The following is a 23,300-nucleotide window of genomic DNA, read 5'->3' as shown; positions in this document are numbered from 1 at the left end:
AGGTTAACCCACCACTACCATTACCCTCCTCTGTCTCTCTCTCTCTCTCTCTCTCTCTCTCTCTCTCTCTCTCTCTCTCTCTCTCTCCCTCTCTCACACAGACACGCACACTGAAAACAGGTCATTCATAAATCTTAAAGCTTGTCACAAACACAACCTTTAACATATTACTACCACATTTAAATATCAACGCTTATTCATAATTAACAGCAGTATGTCAATAGCTTTTAGTTTTCAGTATGTCAATATAAAGAGTTTAGTCATTCATAACAGAGCTCATTTGCATATTAAAGGTTGGCCTGCAGTTGCTAAAACAACCTGTTTAATTCTAAGAGCCAGAAAGGAGGTGGAAAATGGTAGAGTCAACCTAAAACACCAAATTTCGGTGCAACAAACCTTGACTTTAAAAGAATATGAATCATATTGTATGAGTGTGCTTGTGTGCTCAGGCATTTTCTTTGATGTGTACGTGTATGCAGCTCTCGAAGCATTTCATTCAGGTCTTTAGAGGACCAGGGCTGTCGAGAGGCAGAATAAACCCCTCTGGAGACAAAATGATGTGTACAGGGAACACACACTCTTCATTTAATGAAAGGGAGAGAAGAGGTTGCCCACTAAGTACACACACTTACATGTACACACACATTATAATGGCCGTCTCCTGGTGCCATGGCAACGCAGCATCCCGAGTACACCCACCTCCGCCTCCAAAATCAAACCCGGCGCCTGGATTTGGCTGCTCGGAGAGATGCACACACTCGCTCAGACAAACCCACACCCACGTTTTCAGACAGTGAAGTATGCACAAGCCGCCCCGGACATCTGAAAGCACATTAAGTGTCATTTCTACCCCCCCTCCCCACCCCAGAGCATTAGGCATGTTAAAAAGACACGGCAAATTGCAAGCCTACACGCTCTTTGTCAGAGATAGAGGAGCAAAGAGAGAGGGAGGCTGAGTCAAAACCAAGTGACAGGCTGAATGAGTGTGGTGTGAAAAGTAAAAATAACAACCCTCAGATTTGCACAAGTACAGTGAGATTTATAAGTGTAAGATGAATCAGCTCTAGTAGTTTCTGTTTAACAAAAATGGTAATTTAGCATCAAGAAAGGCATTTTCCTGTCTATCAGTGCTAAGTAAAAACACTTATAGTAGGACATATTCTTGAATTGTAAACGTCTACGGCATGAATATTGTTGGCTTGTGACAGTAATGACAGCTTTAGTCATGTGAAGTCTGATCAGCTGGTTCTGACTTGGAAGTTACGGATTGCTTTTTCTAGGGAAAGTGATTGCACAGGACTGTTCAGCACCAAGGACAGCAGCTAAAGTGAGCAGTGATGCTTATATAGCCAGAGTGTTTTTTATAATTAGAACTGTCAAAACTACAAATAAATTAAATCTTATTTTTAAAAATATGAAATCTTCTCTTCTTTTATAGTTCTGAAATCTCATATGTTCATTCATTGTGCCAGATTGTGCCATTTTTATCAAACATCATTGATGTGTCTTGTTATAGACGTCAATTTAATGCAACGTTCACAGGGAGTTTGATTGACAGGCAGTTTGACCAATCAGAAAGCTGAATCTGCCATTTTGTCTGACAAACTAATCAGACAGTAGAATTAACTTCGGTGGATTTAACCTTAAATAATGGCGTGTTGACGTCTCTCTACGGTTGATATAAGATATCTTTTTATGTTATGAACGGCAGTACAGCGATCTGTCACGACACATTAAAGGGCCACAAAACGGTATTTAATGTTTGAATTTCTGTAAAAAAAAAAGACCATTTGAAACCTAAGATTTTGTTTTAAACCAAAAGTAACCTGCTTTGTCATGGCTTGTCGGACATAGCAACAGTAACTGAGGGGGCGGGTCTTACGCTTTTAGCAAATAACATTAACATCTGCCTTTCAGAAAGCTTGGAATAGAGTGCACAGGCTACTTTATATCACTATAGAATGTTTTCTTATTTTGGAGTTGTTATTATTATGCTGCATTTTTTATGTGTTATGTAATAGACTAGAGGGTTCAATTTGGTCAGTTACCCGAATGAGTGGCTGTACTGGCGATACTTGAATGTGATTGCATGGTTAATGTACTACTAAATATTCTGCTAATTAAATATGTGGAAGCTGCATATAGAAAAGGACTTAGTAAACAGGAAAGTTCGCGATATTTTGACAAACTAAAGTTAATAGGTGGTAAAAACACATACAAGCAGTTTTAGTTAAGATGTTAGCCTAATATTTCACCTACCTGACCGGAAATGATAAGAACAAACACAAATGTTGTCAAGATTCTTGTCCTGAAAATACTGTTCAGTTTTTTGCACTCTTCTTCTTGATTTGTTATAACTTTTTGCAGTCTATAGTACTCCGAATGTTTTTTTTTTCTGGTCTGAGCGATTTGTACAGCCCAAAACATGACAATAATTGACCATTTGCAGCATCAATAATCAGAAAAACATGCAAGTTTCATTCAGTTCAGCTCTGTGACGCCAATACCGATTCATGACTCGTCGTAAAAACACTCTATTGTACAACACTTTGCATCAAACCCTGTGGTTTTTAATGTGCTTTAGAAATAAACGTTGTTTTGATTTGAGTAAATTATGGAAGAATATCATTTGTCAAGTGAATGTTCCTTATAAATGTTCCTTATAAATTTTGTTTATTGCTTTAACAAACATCAATCCTTGTGCCAGAGTTTTTCCCCCAACTAACTACTGTGTGCTCTTTCTCTCTCATAGATGTTCTCAAAGAGATCGTTGCGAGCGGGCAAACGAGCTGTACCGTTTCGCCGCCACGCTGAACCAGTGTGTGAAAGCCACGGTGTACCCAGACAGCATTGCAGTGTCTGAACCCAGTGTACCGGTGAGACACCTCGCAGGCCATTTATAACCTTTACTCACAAGCACACAAACACTTTAACAACCTTGAGGTGATGTTGACTGAAATACAGTAGCTTGGATTCCCTGCACATCGGCAGCCGTGATGAGTTTTGAAAAAAAGCTAGCGCCCAATGAAAGGAGCAAAGGCAAAACATAGAGACACCAATCACGCCTCGTCAATGTTGTTATGGTCATACAATGCTTTATAGACCGTGCTAACCACAAACAATGCCTGTGTATCTACAACAAAGAACAAGTCTGCTAATTAGCAATTCTGTAGCTGTCGTTCTCCACACACTAGCCTAAAGAGTGCAGAAAGGAACATCCTTGTTGTTTTGAAGTAATTAGATGACATATAGATGTTGGACATTTCAAGAGAGGGCAAAAGTCAATGAGATGGGCCGAATGCACTTAACCTAAGAAGATACACATGATAGCTAGAACTATTGGAAATGATGTGGTTAAAAAAAAAGAAAAAGTTAGCCAAGCCAATCTTAACCAATGTCATAGCAATAATTGTCCGCTTCTTCAGCACCGAGAAGACCAGCCTGCATGTGAAATGTGTGTATTTATAGCCTGTGAGCTCCGTCCTATGTGTCACCGGTCCCCCAGAGAATGACTTCAGAGGCCATGTGTGCTTTGAGAAAATGTGCAAAAGCATTCGTGTGAAATATAGGAGATGTAGTTCAAAGATAGAGAAAGAATGGATGGATTGTTAAATGCCCTCTTTGAGCTTTGAGTCTTTATAAGGTTAAATCTGTAATGATGGCTGGAGTTTATGCCGTGTGAGACCATCTGCTGCGTGCTGCAGAATGAACGTTGCCCATGTGAGAAGACTGAGGTTATTTGATCAGAAATAAATAGCTTCTTTCTGAGCCATAGCATGGTGGATAGCACTTGTGGTTCAGACATTTAGACGGCGTTTTTTGTTCAGGTACTCATCCTGCCCACTCTCTATATTTTATGTAATTTTTAAAAAAAAAAATGTTTTTTTTTTGTTTGTTTTTTTTTTTAATTGAGATTTATACAGCATCTGAATCTTGATGTATGGTTTGTTAGGATAAGGCAATATTTGGCTGAGATACAAGTATTTGAAAATCTGGAATCTGAGGGTGCAAAAAAATCTAAATATTGAGAGAATCACCTTTAAATTTGTCCAAATTAAGTTCTTAGGAATGCACATTACTAATCACAGGGTTCGTACAAGGTGCTTAAAGTGATTGAAGTACTTCAATTTGACTTTTTGAAATTTAAGGTCTGAAAACCCTTGAAAATAGCAGTATTCATTTTAAATCATTTTATTTACCTCAAAACTTCCAGGTTTATTTCCAGGTCCAGGTTTGTGAATCATTTGATTCATATCAGGATTTCGGAGCAATTTCGCAATTTTTTTTTTTCTTAAACAGTGGAAAACATCAAACCATTAAGGTAGTACAGTTATAAAAACAAAACAAAGACAAAAAAGTATACACAAATACAAATCCAAATTTATTTTTTGTAAGTATTTTATTTTTTATTTTTTTAGAATTTGAAATAAAAGACATAAATGAGATATATGCTTAAAGTCCTTGAAAATCAAAAAATAGTGCTTGAAAAGTCCTTGAAAGTCCTGAAATTTAATGTCTGTATGAACCCTGTAATCACAAATTAAGTTTTGATATATTTATGATAAGAAATTTACAAAATATCTTCATGGAACATTATCTTTACTTAATATCCTAATGATTTTTGGCATAAAAGAAAAATTAATAGGGTCACATGTATACATTATAACATAAATTAAAACTATTTTATTGTATCTTATTTTTGAAAACTCCTGTTCTAATCTGATCTCTCTCCTCCATCTAGCTGCTGGTGAAAGTGACAGATGTTCCGGATCTTTCTGCTGGAATCACATGCTCCTTCGGGAACCTGACGGAGGTTGAGGGCAGAGTGGATGGGAATCAGATTCTCTGCACTTCTCCTGCTGCTAAAGATGTTCCCATCATCCCCACAGATCAAGGTATTTATTCAAACTAGACTATTCAAACTAAAACTCCATATTTCCGCCCCATTTTATATCCCCCCCGCTGGTATCTCCAGCTCTCCATGTACTCAACTTTCCCTATCAATTGGCATCTCTTTTGTTTTTTCGTTATCCATCCATCTACCTGTTCCCCTCAGGGAGGTGATCTCTATTCTCTTGTATAGATGCTCTATTAATAGACCCTCCCTAGCGTACCCAGCAGCCTCGCTTTCTAATGAGGGCTTCATTCAGCGGTGCCGCCTGCTCTCACACTCGAGCCGCACCATCGATCCCACCGGCCACGTGCAACCGCGGCTCTAATGAGCCTACACCGACCCCGGGTCGGGCCCAGGCCTACAGGCGTGCTCTCAGACACACTTACGCCCATTACAGGTGACGAGCCCTCTGCCCTCTTCCTACCCATAATAGCTCAAGGGAGGGAGTACTTCCCGAACGCTGATCAACAATCGGGTTTAGAGTCATCTGTGGTTATGAATATAATCGGGGATCGGTTCGCAGTGTGGGAAACCAAAAGTACAGGATCCAGTTCCATGGAAAACCGCATGGTGTAACTGTATATGTGACTACAGAGGTATCGTTTAAATAGTCACTTTGTTGGCAATGCTTATACAGCAAGACTTTAAAAGCTAACAATCGTCTGCGGACAAATTCCTACATGTGCTTCCCGTCTAACCTCTGTTGGGAAGCAGATGGCCGCATATGCGGCAGAAGTTGGTTGTGATTATCTGAATCACAATAATCCCCTCCCAGCTCACAGTAAATGACAGCTCTGTTTACCCACAACCCCCGTGCTCTTGTTGGGGGGAGCATTATCCAATCAGTGGCCTCCCTCAGGTAAATGTCATCTAATCCCCCGGTGCCTCATATTTGCAGCGTCTCTCTTGACTGAATCAGGCTCGATAGGAACATATGAGCATCGATCATGTGTGGAAATACCCGCTCATTGAGCGGTGGGTGTGACCAATCCTATTCCTAGTTTTCAATAGCTGCAAGGCACGAGACGGTTGGGCGTTTGGGAATTGCTTGCCAGTTATTGTCCTTGGCGTATGTGCCAAAAACATGTTTAAAAAGCCAGCTTTTACCCTTCAGTCCGTTCATCTCTGTTACGAGGCGCGGAAACAGGTGCGAAGGAGGGAAGAGGAGAGGAAGTGGTGCTTTCGGGTCACGGCTGACTCCCACACACTGTATGCTAGCTGAATCGCTGCCTGTTTGGGATGAAGCTTGTGCTTATTTGAGTATAAAGAGCTGGCCGCTTATCGAGCGCGAGCGTTTGGTCTGAACGGCGATCGGCATTCTCCACGCAGCCACCCTGCCAAACGGGATTGGCCTGGCTGGTGTTCTGCGGTGCTGCCAGCCACTCCTCCGCCATTACATCGACGCTGCCGCCCCCGGGCCTGTTTCACATTAACAGCAGGGCTCAGCTGTGTTCTGTGTGACAATAGCATGTCTCCACAAAAAAAAAAGAAAAAAAAAAAAAGACTCAAATATGCTCATATCGGTTTGGATGCCACGCACTGCAGAGCTGCTCGAGGCTCCGCTTGACTGTGAGAATACGATGCGAGGAATGCCAAGTATTAATCAGAAGACAGCTTGAGCATGAAGCAAGCTGAAAAAAGGGTGGCAAACCAAACACAACAGAATGCGATGTGACAGAAATGTTCTCATCTCTTACTCTCTTGCTCTCTTTTCAGACTGGTCGGGTGTCGAGCTCAGACTGAACTCGAAGGAAACGGGTCAGATGCTAATTAGCACAGAGGTGAAGTTCTACAACTGCAGCGTGCACCAGCTGTGAGTATACACACACTTCATTTAACTCATTTCCAGAGCTAAGAAAAATCGCATGTGAGAACTCGTTAATTTCCCCTTGATGGATTAAATTGAGCAAAAATGGCTCAAATGTCCATCGTTAAGGGTTTTTCTTTTGAAAGTGCATCAGGAATCTCTCATGTCTCTGATAAAGCTCAGGCTTTAAAGCCTTAGAACTCATTGTAAACTCAAACTTTTCTTATTTCTTTTTTTATTTAGTCTTTTTTTATCTCTTTTTGATACACTACCATTTAAATGTTTTGTCTTACACTCACTACAGCTGCATTCATTTGATCAAAAAATACAGTATAAGCCATGATACTTTTTTCAGAATTCTTTGATAAATAGAAAGTTCAAAAGAATAGAAATTATATAAAATAGAACAGTATAGATGTCTGTAATGCCATTTTACATAGATCAATTTAGTGCATCTTTTCTGTCTGTCTTTCTTTCTTATTTTTTTAAATCTTACTGACCCTGAACTTTTGAATGATAGTATAGCTCTTTTTTCAATGAAATAAAAACTTAATCTAAACTGAGGAATTTTAGAGAAAATATTGGAGGAAAAGGTTGATAATTAATGCTTAAAAAAGGGACCTCAGATGCAAAAATCACTTTTACCATGGTGTTTGCATAAAAATGTCTTAGCAGTATGTGGACACAACCACCCTACAATGATAAAAATTCATTCACTCCTTTTCTTAATCCTCAAAAACCTAAACAGTCTTAATTATCAAGCCATTTAGATTTTCTGAGCAGTATGACATCATATTGCTCAAGCTTTGCACACAACTTCTGGCGGCCTGTCACGTATTAGCGTATTTCTGCCCCTTCAGCCAGTTGTACGCTGTCCACCATCATTTTCACACTCAAGCAGATGTAGCGACAACAAGGTCTCGTGAGCAATGCAGGTGTTTTGTAGTTGGATGTAAAAGTGAACATGAGTGAACATTGGGTGTGTTCACACTTGTCATGTTTGGTTCGATTAAAACAAACTCTGGTGCGATTGCTCTGTTAGTGCGGTTCATCTGAGTTGTGTGAATGCTGCCATCCAAACTCTGGTGTGCACCAAACAAGCGGACCGAGACCGCTAAAAAAATGGGCCTCTGTCCACTTTCAAACAAACTCTGCTGCGGTTCGAATTAAATATGAATGCAGCATGGACCAAATACTTCTAAATGAACCAAAAACAGGAAGTAATGACAAGATGTGATGCTATGCGACATGATTTCATGAAGGAAACTAACGGTGTATCCAAAACAAGCAGAGGGGAAACGTGGAGCAACGAGGAGGTAAAGTGCCTTTTTTAAGCTCTTTGTGAGTTTGCAGGTGGTAAAAATGAAATCATATGCACGCAACAATAAACGCACTTAGTCCAGCAGATCGCATTGCATGTATTCACATTAAAACGGCGATCAGCAGACCGATCAGTGACTGGGTACTTTGATGGCAGACACTCTTAGCATCACTTTAAGTCGAACACACCTTTTCCTTTTGTTTGCAGTGTTCGGCGAGTTCCTTCAGGAAATATATGTCATTTAACTCAACCAATCAGATTGTGAACGTATCACTATTCCTTAAGGTTCAGTATCTTTAGGTTCCCTGTCGGACCAGGACCAAATGTATAATTTTTCTTTTTTGGTCCGGACCAAATGAACTAAACGAACCGTACTACAAGTGTAAACACATCCTTAATTCGACATGGGAGCCACTGAGGACACAGTGGATTAGTTTTGTTTTTGATGGTAATGCACTACCAAATACACACAAAAAAAATGGATGAGAGTGGCGGGGTGAGCAGAAGTGAATCTGTCACAAAAAGTCCAGGAATGCGTCTATTTTTAAAAATCTGTCTTGGTAAAATTGTTTGACACTATTTTTGTTTTTGATTGCATAACTATTGCTTACCAAATGTTGTTCTGCATTACATCTCAATCAGAATTTTTATTCTGACACATCATGAAATATACGATGTGTCATGCCATCTACCCAGGGACGCGTTGCTGTGATATTTGTGTTTTATGATGTATTCGTCCCACATCCGCAGCCCTGCTGATATTTCTCTCACTTCCTGTGTCGTAGAGTATCAGCGTTGTGTCACAGCGCTCAGCCAGCTCACTCCGCACTCTGTGAATGTTTCAAAAGTGTTATGCAATACGGAAAAACTGTGAATGTTTTGGGCCCACGGGCGTTTTGATAATATTCAAAGAGTTTATCAAGGCTGTGTCTGGTGCCACACCAGATTCTCGCAGCAAGTTTGAACCCTCCAAATCGTTTTTTAGCCTCGTGGCTATAAAAAGCATCCATTATGGCAAATGCTGGCTGATTGCTTGGCATTTCTCAAGTGTCGAGGCTGAGATGTCTGAATTGCTGAATCTAAGTGTGCTGTGGGTTTGTGCTCCGGCTGGAGGCATCGCTGTCTGTCACAGTTCAATTCCACTTCATCTGCTGTGATGGCTGATCAGAGAGGAGTGAGTTCGACTGCATCTCGACTCTCCAGGAGGCCCACTGATAAACAACCGCTTGTGTCTAAGCAAGCGCTGTGTCTTTGTTCATGCCGCGCCTCCGAACTCCCCTCATGTGCGTGTTTATGTGTGTTTTAGCGTATATATTCGTAGCCTCTCGTGTGCGTTCGTAACCACATCTCATAAGCGTGCCTTCTGTGGAGAACAGATGCTGTTCGATGCAGGAGATCACAGAGCCCCACAGTAGCTGGAAGCTTTCTAAAAGGCTCAGGAAGAGGTAGCTTCCGAGGGCGCTCATTGGCTGGCGCCGAAAGACTTGCCCCCTCCCCGTTCCCATTGCTTCCTCACTCTCTCACGGCCGTGTCGCCTGAGCATCTGACAGATCTGGAACTAATCAAACAAACTCTGTGTATCCAATCCTTGCGTGTGGAAGACCTCACATCGAGCTCCGCTGGCCCTCTGTGCCAATGCCACAGGGAATCATGGGTAGTCTGAGGCAGAATAGCCCCTCCTTGTGTGTTCAACCTAGCTCCGTTTTTGGCACGTTCAGCCTTTCCAAATTTCCTCCCACTCTCCCTTTGACTTCAAATGTTGTAAAATGCTCTAATTTATCTTGAGTTCCCAACGGAGTGATTAAGTGCACCATAGTATATTGGTTTTTAGCTTGCGATTTCTATACGAATCTCGTCGTCCAATCAGGTTGCCCTATCTGAACCCATTGGCCCAATGAAGACCCAGCTTGGATGAATATTTTAACATAAAGCCATCTGCATAATTTAACCATCAAGCACAAACACAAACTCTTGGATGCCAAAGTGCTGTAGAGGTTTATAGCGTTTCCAAGATTCCTCAACATCAAACATATGACATGTTCCTCTACAAATAGAACCAGGCCTCCTTGGATTTGTTTCTGAATTGAGGGACTGGTGTACAGTAAGTGTTTTATTGGAACGTGTTGCTATTATGGATTCTGGACGTGCTCTTTCTCATAAACTGTGCTCATCTGCATATAAATGATGAATAGAAAGCTTTCTGCTGCAGGCACGCACACAGATACACGCAAACACACATGCTCGTAATGTATGGCCGTATTCTCTCCCGGTTTGCCCTTTGCATATTGGAATACTGATTATACAACTAAATAGAGATGGCGCAAAGGAAGTGAAGCGATGTGTGGATCACAACCCTGGTTTATTTCAATTGTGGCCTTAAATGAAACACTTAACCTCATGTTGATCCCGTGAGACGGTGCTTGCAATTAACGTATCGTGAATCCCAGTATAACAACCAAAAAAAAAAAACAGCTGTGCTTTCAAACGCTTGTCTGTATTGGTAAATTAAATAATTGCCCGTTTCCCTTAAGCTGACTGTTAACGTCTTTATATGAGTTTGAAATATCATGTGATGATCCATGTTTAATTAAAGATTAATTTGCTTGTTCTAAACCAGTTTTGGTGTAAAAAAAAAAAACAGTTTCAGAGTATACAGTTTCAGAAATCAGAGTCATAAGTTCTGTACTGTAATGCAATCTGAGTTATATAAAAAAAATGTCCTGGCTCTTCCAAGCTTTATAATGGCGGTGGCGGTGAGGGGGGGGCTATCCTTCATAAAAGTACTCCACACAGATCTGGGGGGTTAATAAAGGCCTTCTGAAGTGATTCACTGCAGTTTTGTAAGAATAATATCCATATTTAAAACTTTATAAACTGTAATCTTTAGCTTCTGCTAACTGTCATAAATGTGTTCATGAGAGAGTTGCTTTCCAGCAGATGGCGCATGGCGTAGCCGAACACGGTGACAAGCGCAAAAGCAGACTGGAGAGAGCAAATCAAGCCACCGGTCACAAATTAAAAAGTACAAAACAAGGATTTGTAAAGAAAATGTTGGAGGAACCAAGAGGAGACTGTTTTTCTGTGCTGTAAACAAAAATTGGTTCTTGCGAGACGAGCACATTCTCACCGGAGCTTACGCTAAGTCATCTGCTGGAACACCAACTCTCTTGTGTAGAGATTATGGTTTATAAAGTTTTAAATACAGATATTTTTTATCACAAAAAAGCATCAATTCACTTCAGAGGGCCTACCTTCTGAACACCCTAGAGTACTTTGGAGTACTTTTTATGATGGATGCACTTTTATTGGACTTCAAAATCTCAACAGCCATTCACTGCCATTATAACGCTTGGAAAAGCCAGGACATTTTTTTTTTTTTAAAGGAGAAGTTCACTTCCAGAACAAAAATGTACAGATAACTTACGCACCCTCTTGTCATCCAAGATGTTCATGCCTGTCTTTCTTCAGTCGTAAAAACAAAGGAAGAGGAAAACATTTCAGGATTTCTCTCCATGTAGTGGACTTCTATGGTGCCTGCGAGTATGAACTTCCAAAATGCTGTTTAATTGCAGCTTTAAAGGGCTCTAAATGATCCAAGCTGAGGAAGAAGGGTCTTATCTAGTGAAATGATCAGTTATTTTTTTTTAAAAATTGTAAAATTGATATACTTTTTAACCTCAAATGCTTGTCTTGTCTAGCTCTGCGTACACTCTGTGTATTCCGGTTCAAGACAGTTAGAGTATGTCAAAAAACTACCATCTCATTTTCAACTTCAGAATCATTCTACATCACTGTTTTATCTTTTACCCTTCGTCCTCGACTGGGATTGTTAAGAGCCCTTTGAAGCTCATTTGAAGTCCACTGTTTGAGGAGAAATCCTGAAATGTTTTCCTCAAAAAACATAATTTCTTTACTTGCATGACAAGGGGTTGAGTAAATGATCTGTAAATGTTTGTTCTGGAGGTGAACTTCTCTTTTAATATAACTGATTGTATTTGTCTGAAAAAAAATTATAATAATTGTACACCATAATGTGGGATGGCTTGAGGATGAGTAAATCATGGGGTTATTTTCATTTCATATACCTTTAATCTATAGACTAGACTTTTCTTTCTAGAAGCACTATAAAACACTATTACTTTTTCTAACTATTATAATACTTAGTATTACAATTATTGCAATTAGAATTAGATTGCGTCTCATTTTCTTTAAGATTATTCCATATTCAGTCAAGTAGTCTTGTCTTACTCACAGACAATACAGTCCTAATGCAAATCATATGTCACCACATAACTGCAGTCTTAATAAAGTCTGAATGTCTCAGTACTCAAGTGATAATTGTACGTCTCCACAGTATGTGGATTTCAGTGGCACAGCGCTATCCAACAGCACATGCAAATTTCCACAGCACACTTTTAATTTATTCAGCATTAAGCCGCAAAGGTCAAGGACACAGCAGTGCTGGTCTCAAAGGCACAACCTGCTCCCCATTGCTAATCTAAAACCCAGAGCTACGTTTTATGCTGACTACTTTCACGGTACACTCAAAAAAGGGCTTTGGATCATAAATCAGGGACATCAGTGAGTGGTAAAAATACTTTATTCTGTCTCTCTCTCTCTCTCTCTCTCTCTCTCTCGATCTTTCCATCTGTTTAGGTGTCTTTCCTGTGTGACCAGTTCCTTCCGCTGCCACTGGTGCAAGTACAGAAACCTCTGCACCCACGACCCCTCCAGCTGCTCTTTCCAGGAGGGACGCGTCAATGCCTCAGAGGTACACACACAAACACACACTGTGTTGAGGTTAGAGTCTCTCAGTAGCAAATCTACAGGATCACAAACCTCTGGGGAGGAGCTTCCAATAATAGCTGCTGAAAAGTGTGTGTGAAGTCGACGGTCGCCTCGCTAGAGAGTGCGCGCGTGTGTGTGTATGTGTGCGTTTGCAGGTGTTCAGCTGATCAATGTGCTACATTACACCCTGTCAGGTGGTAAACACACTTGCTCACCCTCTCACAGCGAGCAATTAGCAGTCGATATCCGGAATATTCTCCCTCACAGCACACACAGACTTCCCACTTATTCACACACAGCCATATGCACAAATTATTGCAATTAGAATTGCACATACACACAGGCAAAAACTCCTTACGGTGCACCATCAGTCATGGGGGGTGGGGGGGTGTATGTGCATTTGCATTTTTGTGTGTGTAAGTGTATGTTTGTTTACACATGCATATGTGTATCTTAGTGTGTGTGCTAGGCTAACCGTATTCTTTAGGGAAAAAAATGCTGTACTAGAAGTTAGAAGCTAAATATAACAAGCTTATATGATATCTTCAAGGGCGATAGTGGTTCATAAATAAAAGAATTTGTATTTGTTGCACAAATTAAGTTATTCATGAAAGTGAAAGACACAATATTTGTTTAATTATTGTTGCCTTCATAATTTACTTATTGTTAAATAACACTTATTTTTCTGTATTTTATTTCATTTTACTATTAAAGTGTTCAACGTACGACTACTGTTTATTTGTGTTAGTTGCACATATTAAGTTATACTTGTAAGTGAAAGACAATATTTGTTAAATATTTTTGCCTTCATAATTTATTTATTTTTGTAAATAAACTTATTTTACTAAAAAAATTTTATACATTTACGTAAAGCTACTGTTAATTTGTGTTTGTGGCACAAATTAAGTTATACTTGTAGGTGAAAGACAATATTTGTTGAATTATTGTTGCCTTCATAAATCACTACTTTATGTTAAATTAATTAATTTTACTGTATTTTATTTCATTTTACTAAAAATGTTGACCATTTTTATACAATTACGTAAAAATACTGTACTTGTAAGTGAAAGTCACAATATTTGTTAAGTTATTGTTGCCTTCATAATTTACTTCTTTTTGTTAAATAACACAAACTTATTTTACTGTATTTTATTTCATTTAGCTAAAAATGTATACATTTACGTAAAACTACTCCATTTAAGTTATACTTAATTAAGTGAAAGATACAACATTTGTTTAAATTATGCCTTCATAATTTATTTATTTTGTTGCATAGCAACAAATTTATCTCTTTTTTATCTTTGTTTTATACTTTATTTTATAGTTTATACTTTATTTATTTTAAGTGTATCTTTTTATTTTATTTATTTCTTCTTTTGAACCTAGAAGTGTATCTCTTTTATTTTTCAACACGTGTTTGCCTACTAGAGTGTAACTGTGTGTTTAGCTTCATTTTAAAATGTTTGTGTTTGTATGTGTGTGCGTAAGGGGCCGTTCACATGTCGCGCCTAAAACGCGTGGAAAACGCTAGGCGCGCCGCTTTCTTCCTTATCAACAAAGCGCTCGGGCACTTGCGCTCCGGAAGCGTCTGCCGTTTCTAAGCAACCATCAGCTGCGCTCTAGCTCCAAGCCTATGCGTCTCCATGCATTGTTTCTTCTATTAGCGTCAAAATAATGGGGGCTTGACAAATCATAAAGTTCAGGAAATCCCTGGACCACAATGATGAGCTGCTCCTCCATGTTTCTGCTGAGGTTTCAATGTAACGGAAAAACTTGAGGAAGCTGATTGGTTAGTTCATGTCACATGACCTGCGGTGCGCTTGCGACATTCTGAAAAGTTGAGATGTTTTTAAATCGATGAGGCGCCGACGCGCCTGGAAAAAACGAGCGCGTCGCACCGCGTGCGCGTCGCGACCGCGTCGCTTCCAATATGCGCGCGCAAGCCACGCGTCTCCATTTGAAATAACGAACTTGCGCGCGCAAAAGACGCTTCATGTGAACGGCCCCTTACGGTGCGTTCACACTACAGCGTCAAATCCACGCTCAGTGCCGCTAGCAACGCTACAACGCCACTGCTTTGGGGAGTGTCTAATTTAGGGCTGAGCACACCTCTGAAAAACAATGTTCACACCCTATTTATGTTCCATTGTCTTCTTTTAACGGCGGTTCGAAAACTAAACTGTAGCATATAATGAAAACATGCAAAGTACATTTACTTTTGCTTGACTTTTTCAATAATATGTGATTTCAGCTCAGTAATCCACCAGTTTCAGAAACACGCGTCATAATCTTGCCTTGCCTACTCTTCACAGCGATTGGTTGTCGCCGGCGTTTTGCGCTCGAAATTTGCATAAAGTTGAGGAATGCCCAACCTTTTGACGCTCTCAGCCGCTCTCAACGCTTTCTCCGCAACGCTTCCAATCCCAAAATGCACCACGCGACCGTTTACGCGCAACTTCCATGTGAATGAATTGAAAACGCTCGCTTCGCCCCGCTCGCTACGTGCCAGTGTGAACGCACCGTTAGTGTGTTGTTAGAGGGACACTAGGGACCTCTTACAGGCTGACCTACTAGCGTTCATCATCTCCACACACAGCTTTTAGAAAGTAACACGTCAACATGCTTTCAAAGAGCACCAAAGGTTTCACTCTGTGTGTGCATCTATGTGAGCATTAGGAGTTTGTGTGAGAACTAAAGCTGAACACACAGCGTTCTTTGTATTCTGAATGCTTCTGTAAGACACTATCAATTCAGCCGTCATCTTCTCTACTGAGCACACTCAGATGGTTTAGGATTGTGTGTGTTGGCATGTGTTTGTCTTGACTACCCGTTCACCTCTCGCTCCCCCCTCACTTCTTTAGGACTGTCCTCAACTGGTCCGCTCTGAGGAAATCCTGATTCCGGCAGGGGAGGTGAAACCTATTACCTTGAAAGCCCGGAACCTTCCACAACCTCAGTCGGGTCAGCGTGGCTACGAGTGTGTGTTACACATACAAGGAGTCAGTCACAGAGTCACAGCACTCAGGTTCAACAGCTCCAGCGTACAGTGCCAAAACAGCTCGGTATGTAATGAAATCTCATTTATATCTAATTGTTTCTCTTAGACATCAAAAAGAGTTTGTTGAGAACAAACTGAGACTTATGCTTAAAGAGATAGTGCACCCAAAAATGAAAATTCTGTCATTAATTACTCCCCCTCATGTCGTTTCAAACCATAAGACCTTTGTTTATCTTCAGAACACAAATTAAGATATTTTTGATGAAATCTGAGAGCTTTCTGACTCTGCATAGACAGCAACACAACTGACACGTTCAAGGCCCAGAAAAGTAGTAAGGACATCGTTAAAATAGACCATGTGACATCAGTGGTACAGTGTTTTAAATGTAGCTAGGATGATCCAAGCTATGAAAGAGAGAAATTTTGTTCTAGAAAAGCACTGGGAGTTTAGCGAGTTAAGCACTGGTTGTCTGTGCTGTGCTGTTATAATAAACAGAATTGTGAAATGAACACAGCCAAGGCATATTGTACCTTTCTATCTTCACCTTTCAGTCTCTTTCTGTCATTATCTTTCAAATGAACAAACACACTGTAAGTAGAGATGAAGGCGGTTGGAGCTCAGTGTCCAAGCTGTAGAAAATAGGAGTGTTGAAAGTCTTCCTTATTCCTCAGACTGATGATGCAAGCCTGGAGTAACTCAATAAGAGCGCTAATACAGTCAAGCCGCCTCTCTTTCGCTCTCTTGTTCTCTCTCATGTTATTTGCTTGTGTACCCGTTTATTCGTTCGCTTTTTGGCTGCATGCTGTAATCAATAATTGACACAGGCAAAGCCTAAATCCAATTAAAAAAAATCATAAACTTTACATTATCTCAGCGTTTGCACTGTCAGGAATATGTTGTAACCTCTTTCTATCTCTCGGTCTCTCTGCAGTATCTGTATGAGGGGATGAGAATCAGTGAGCTGCCGGTGGATTTCTCAGTGGTGTGGAATGGAAACTTCATCATTGATAATCCTGAGAACATCAAAGGTAACACATAAAGACACTCATTAAAATAATGTGACTTTAAGGCCAAACTCTGTAACCTGTCTGATTCTCCCAGAATCATTCTGCACTAAATATAATTTGAGCTGATTGATCGGACTGATTATTATTCATTCCATGTTTTATTGAAAAATTAACGTCTGAAGCTGTTTTTTCATGCTCAGCAACACATTAAGCGTCACAGTTGTGCTGAGCATCATGATTTTATAACTCTTGATATGTTTATGATCAATAGCTCTGCTAAACTGTCAGATAGGTCAATCTAAGTTAGAAAACTTTATAAAAACTTGTAACTTATATACCAAATTGCAGTATTGCAGCATACATTCAAAAACACTTAACTAATTTCCACATGTATCCTACAGTGCATTTATACAAGTGTGGTGCTCAGAGGGACAGCTGCGGCGTGTGTTTGAAAGCCGAGAGGAAGTTCCAATGTGGTTGGTGCAGTATGGAGGGCCGCTGTACTCTACGCCAGCACTGTCCCATGTCCAACCCCTATACCAGCCGGTGGCTTCACCTTGCCAGCACAAACGTCAAATGCACCAACCCTCGAATCACTGAGGTGAGTCACATGTACTTTTTTTTTTTGTGTGTGTGAAACTTGATTTAATTTGGGGAGCATATGGTAGATGTACAATCAGCTGGCCTTTTCCAGAAATATTGAACACTGAATGCCACAATTGACCAATCAGAGTGAAGTGTTCCACAGATCTGTAAAATTATATACATCATCAAGACTGTATTTATTTGATCAAAAATAAAACCAGTAATATTGCAATGCAATAATGCAATTTATTCCTGTGATGCAAAGCTAGATTTTCAGCATCATTACTGCAGTCTTTAGTGTCACATGATTCTTCAGAAATCGTTCTAATATGCTGATTTATTATCAATGTTGAAAACGGTTGTGCTGCTTAATATTTATTTAGAACCTGTGATACGTTTTTATTTTTTTTTGTTTTTGTTTTTTTAATAAATTAAAAGTAAAAAAGAACAGCATTTACTTAAAATAGAAATGTTTTGTAACAATATGAACTACCATTTAAAAGTTTGTGGTCAGTAAATGATTATTCTTTCTTTTTTGAAAGAAATTAATACCTTTATTCACTAAGGGTGTGTTAAATTGGTTAAAAAAAAGTGATGGCAAAGACTTATATTGTTTTTATTTTGAAAAAATACTGTGTAACTGTTTTTTTCATCAAAGAATCCTGAAAAAAAAACATTTTTAACATTAAAAGTAATAAATCTGCATTAATGACTGGAGTAATGGCTGATGAAAATTCAGCTTTGTTTCACAGGAATAAATAATGTTTTAAAATAGAAAAACATTATTTTAAACTGTAATAATATTTCACAATATTATTTTTTTCTGTATTTTTGATCTTGTAAATGCAGCCTTAATGAGCATAAGAGAGTTCTTAACATAAAAAAGCTTGCTGATCCCAAAAAAATTAAATATTTTTTTATTTATAAAAAAGGTATGTGCCTCCTATAAACTTATAGAAGCAAAAATAAGTTTCATGCACTGAAATGACGATTATATGATAATTATATAGAAAGTTTTGGGGTCAGTAAGATTTGTTTTTAAAATAAATGAATACTTTAATCAACAATTTGATCAAAATTGGCAGTAAAGAGGTTCATTATGTTAAAAAAATATTAATTCTGTTCTTTTGGACTTTCTGTTCATCTAAGAATCCTGAAAAAAAAAAAAGAAAAACGATTCCCTTTAAAATATTTAGCACCAAATCAGCATATTAGAACGATTTCTGAGAGATCAAGTAACACTGATACTCGAGTAATGATGCTGAAAATTCAGCTTCGATATAACATGAATAAATTACATTTTAAAAAAGATTCAATAGCTGTTTTAAATAGTAAAGATATTTCAAATATTTTTAAATATTACCTTTTTAATGTATATTTAATCAAATAAATGCCTTGGTGAGCATTTTGACCCTAAACCTGTAATTATAAATTAATAATACAAATATGTGACCCTGGACCACAAAACCAGTCTTAAGTCGCTGGGGTATATTTGTAGCAATAGCCAAAAATACATTGTATGGGTCAAAATTTTTGATTTTTCTTTTATGTCAAAAATCATTAGGAAATTAAGTAAAGATCATGTTACATTAAGATTTTTTGTAAAATTCCTACTGTAAACCTATCAAAATGTAATTTTTGATTAGTAATATGCATTGTTAAGAACTTAATTTGGACAACTTTAAAGGTGATTTTTTTCAAACTTTTTTGCATCCTTAGATTCCAGATCTTCAAATAGATGTGTCTCGGCCAAATATTGTCCTATCCTAACAAACTATACATCAATAGAAAGCTTATTTATTGAGCTTTCATATGATGTATATATCTCAGTTTTGTAAAATTTAACCCTATGACTGGTTTTGTGGTCCAGGGTCACATATGTATTTAACATCATTCATAACTCAGACAAATGAACACACACACAAGGCTTGTATGGAGGAGTCTCCATCAGCTCATATTTCTACTCTGTAGTCTGACTGAGCTCTTTATTGATGCTGCTATTCATAGACTCACAGAGAAAGGTGAGCTATGTGTATCACAAGTAATATCTCTCTCTGTCTCAGCTTCTCTGCCATATTCACTCTAGCTGCCAATATCTCACGTTTTCTTGTAATTAACACAATGTTGGAACGTTGATGGCTTACTGCGAGAGGTGTGTGTGTGCACGTGTGTGTCTGCTGGGAGACTGAGGGAAGACATGGTGTTTAATTAGTTTAGGTAACGCACCAGTGCTCTGTGTTTAAAGTACCTGATTCATGGAATTCATTGATTCATGTGGCTGTTTGCACTCTGCGTATCACAAGCTGTTGCCCCGTGTGCACCCCAACCAATTAAAAAGTAAGGGTTATGACTTCCTGTTGTCTGTTTTCATTTAGGATAAATGGGCAAATTAAGGTTATAAACAACTTCTGCTTTTGTTGACGGAGAATACTTAAATGCTTCTTTATTGAAGTTGTTCACTAGAGGCTCTACCAATTTTTTTTCTTAAATGTCTTAAAATACTAGAATTTGTTTACTAAAGTTGAAGTTAAGTAAATCTTTAATCATCCCTCTGTCATAAAATGTATTAGTAAAATGTAAGTACTACTTTTATATGGCTCTCTACATCAATATTGATTATTTGAATGGCTTTGCAAAGCAAGTATCATAGCAAAGTATGTGAAGACATTAAAATGCCGCTATGTGCGTTCTATAGGCCAGTCTTAAAATAAAGCACTCATTTTTACGAAATATGTGGTCTTTTTATAGGTTGAAGACTTAAAACATTTTTACACCAACCAATGAATGGAGAGCCCTGCATTTTTTGTTTCAGACACATGCAATTGCCAAGACCACATTGCAAAGCAGCGGAGCAGTTCCTTCAAAGCAAATTAGTATGAATATTTTTAATTCATCCATTTTTAATCTGTTCTCTCCAAGTTGTTCATTTCCATTTTCACGTCTCTCGGTTTTACTAACGCACATAAATGTAAAAATCATCCTCTATAGCCTCTTTATTGAGTCTTTTGTTCTTAATTTAGTTATGTTATTTCCTGTTTTTGTCTGAATATAGACATTCGTAAGCTGATTTGTGCAAATACATAGACATTAGCGAGATCTGCCTACATGAAGATGACCGTCATGAATGATTAACGCTTCTATTAAGCAGCACTCTATCCCTCCTCTAAAGACTTATTAATATTAATGAGGCTTAAGTCCTCAGTGAAAGCCGAGGGTTCGGCATCAAATGAATGTGGAGGAAAGTCAGGCACTTGAAGCTGGTCTTGACGTCGCTCTTTGCTTCAGATGGTCTCTGAGCCTCTCCTTAGTAGCTCAGTCACGGAAAAGGTTGGTGTCAGTTCGTGCTTCACAGAACTGATCTTGGATCAGCTGTGAAAAACTTTTTGAACTTTGGACTTTTAATGCAGTTTTATATCAGTGGTTTTGAGTCGTTTTTGAGTAATTGATTATTACTGGTTATTTCTTTTTATAAATGCCACACATACATTTTAAATACATGACTATATTTAAAAATAATTTTATTATTTTTCATTAAAAAAATTTATTTAATATTTTGTTATTTTTATTTCATTTTATTTTCTTATTTCTTTTAATAAATATGACATATATTTTAAATACATGACTTTTTAAAAATAATTGTATTATTTTTCATTCATTTCATTAATTTTGTAATTTTTAATTTCATTTTTATTTATTTTTATAAATTCGACACATACAATTTAAATACATGACTATATTTAAAAATAATTGTATTATTTTTCATTAATGTTGTATTTTTATGGTATTTATTTTTTATTTTATTTCATTTTTTAATTTCTTTTTATAATTATGACACATGCATTTTAAATACATGACTTTTTAATTTTTTTATTTAATGTTTTGTTTTATTTTATTTTTATTTAATTGTTACTTAATTTCTTTTTAGAAATATGACATACATTTTAAATACATGATTATATTTAAAAAATAATTGTTTTATTTTTCATTGATATCATCAATTTAGTATTTTTTAATTTAATATTTTATTTGTTTGTTTAATATTTTTTATTTTATTTTTATAAATATGACACATTTTAAATACATTACTATAATTAAAAAATAATTGCATTACTTTTCATTAGTTTCATTAATTTTGTAATTTATTTTTTTATTTTCTTTTTATAAATACGACATGCATTTTAAATGCATGACAATATTTAAAAATAATTGTATTATTTTTCATTAATTTTATTTATTTTATAATTTTTTATTTTCATTTTTTATCTAATATTTTATTTTTATTTCTTTTTATAAATGCAACATACATTTTAAATACATGACTATATTTAAAAAATATTTTATTATTAATTTAAATAAATTTTGTAATTTTATTTTTTGTACTTGTTATTTATTTTATTAATATGACACATGCATTTAAAATACATTACTATATTCAATAATAATTGTATTATTTTTCATTAATTTAATTAATTTTGTAATTTAAATTTTTTTTCACTTTATTTTATTTTATTATTATTTCATTTCATTTTTATTTTATTTATTTTTATAAATACAATATACATTTTATTTATGACTATATTTAAAAAATAATTGAATTATTTTTCATTCATTTTATTTCATTTTTTTATTTAATTTTATTTCTTTTAAATGTTTTATTTTAATATTTTATTTCATTTTATTAAATTTTTTGTTTTGTTTTTTATAAATACGACACATGGATTTTAAATACACGATTATACAAAAAAATGTTTATTATTTTTCATTATTTTATTTTATTTTAACCTTATTTATTTTATTTTATACCAAGATTTGTCACGGGCCACTTAGAAGTGCAGCTGCAACCAGCCATGAATTTGTTTCAAAACACAGACGGAAGCCTCAGGAAGTAATGGCCTAAATACACATACACACAGGTACACACCCCCGACACTGTCAGCGAGAGAGACCATCCACGATGAAAATCGTCATGAATAAATAATAATGAACCTGATAGAACGTTCTCTCCCATCAGAGCTACAACGCTTGTCTAGTACGACACAGCCTTTCCACAAAGTCACATGTCTATTTACAGAAGAGCATTCAACTTGACTCGCTCAACCACAAACTCCAATTTTAAACCGGATGCACCACTTTCAAGTCCCTCGTTTCTTTCTTTCCTCGCTTAAACACTCGCTCGCTTGGCCAAAGTTCAAAACCGAGGCTTTTTTCTTTTTTCCACTCTTTTCAGGCTTTATCGCAGCCAACCACGGGGACATTTAAGAGCAAATAAAGTGTTTAGTGTGCAGTTTATGCAGCAAGAAACAAGTCATAAGCTGAGTTTTATCAAGCCCATAAATTGCATCTCAGTGTGAATTTGGGACGTGCTTGAATCAGCTGAAAAGACTCCAATCCCGGTAACAAATCACACCTTTCGTCCTCCCGCTGCACACTTTCATTACAGCTTCCTAATTATACGCAGCAATTGAGTGCGTGAAAACCCTCAGAGGACAGGAAATACATCCCCGTTTAGACTTGAACACGCTGGTGTTAAGCATTAGCTTTTCTGCATTACTTAACGAAAGAACCGTCTGAGCAGTTTTTACCTGTGAGAAGGACATGACGCCTAGGTGCATGTTGGGTGAGGAGCATCCAGGCAAGGCTTATGCTTTAAAAAGCGTGCATTAAGAATGAAACAACTTCCTGTTTGTCCCCAAGACGCTCTCAAGACATGACACTGGCCCGTGGCTGGGAGTGTGTCTGTGTGCATGTGTCCGTATAACTCAAAGCCAAACCACCCGTGAGAACTGTGAAGAATCCAGAATCCAGACTGTCACTTTTGTAATGATGGTGAAATTGCAGTCGGGCGCAAATTGTAGTTCTGGAACCGGTAGCTGTGTGGCGGAGGAGGCCGTCTGCTGGG

General features: G+C 37.5%; 1 protein-coding gene across 1 annotated transcript in view; it reads left to right on the top strand.

The window, feature by feature from the left end:
- The window catches only part of plxna2 (plexin A2), a 197,790-nt gene that overhangs the window by 103,902 nt on the left and 70,588 nt on the right, over positions 1-23,300 (top strand). The window contains exons 5-11 of the mRNA XM_073823770.1: positions 2,753-2,876; positions 4,742-4,895; positions 6,611-6,707; positions 12,679-12,793; positions 15,672-15,872; positions 16,741-16,837; positions 17,218-17,417. Of these exons, the coding sequence (XP_073679871.1) occupies positions 2,753-2,876; positions 4,742-4,895; positions 6,611-6,707; positions 12,679-12,793; positions 15,672-15,872; positions 16,741-16,837; positions 17,218-17,417 (988 nt within the window). The remainder of the gene's footprint in view (positions 1-2,752; positions 2,877-4,741; positions 4,896-6,610; positions 6,708-12,678; positions 12,794-15,671; positions 15,873-16,740; positions 16,838-17,217; positions 17,418-23,300) is intronic.

Source organism: Garra rufa, chromosome 18 (assembly GCF_049309525.1).
Source record: "Garra rufa chromosome 18, GarRuf1.0, whole genome shotgun sequence".
NCBI lineage: Eukaryota > Metazoa > Chordata > Actinopteri > Cypriniformes > Cyprinidae > Garra > Garra rufa.
The sequence above is the reverse complement of the archived record's forward strand: the minus strand, read 5'-3'. Positions and strand labels throughout refer to the sequence as shown.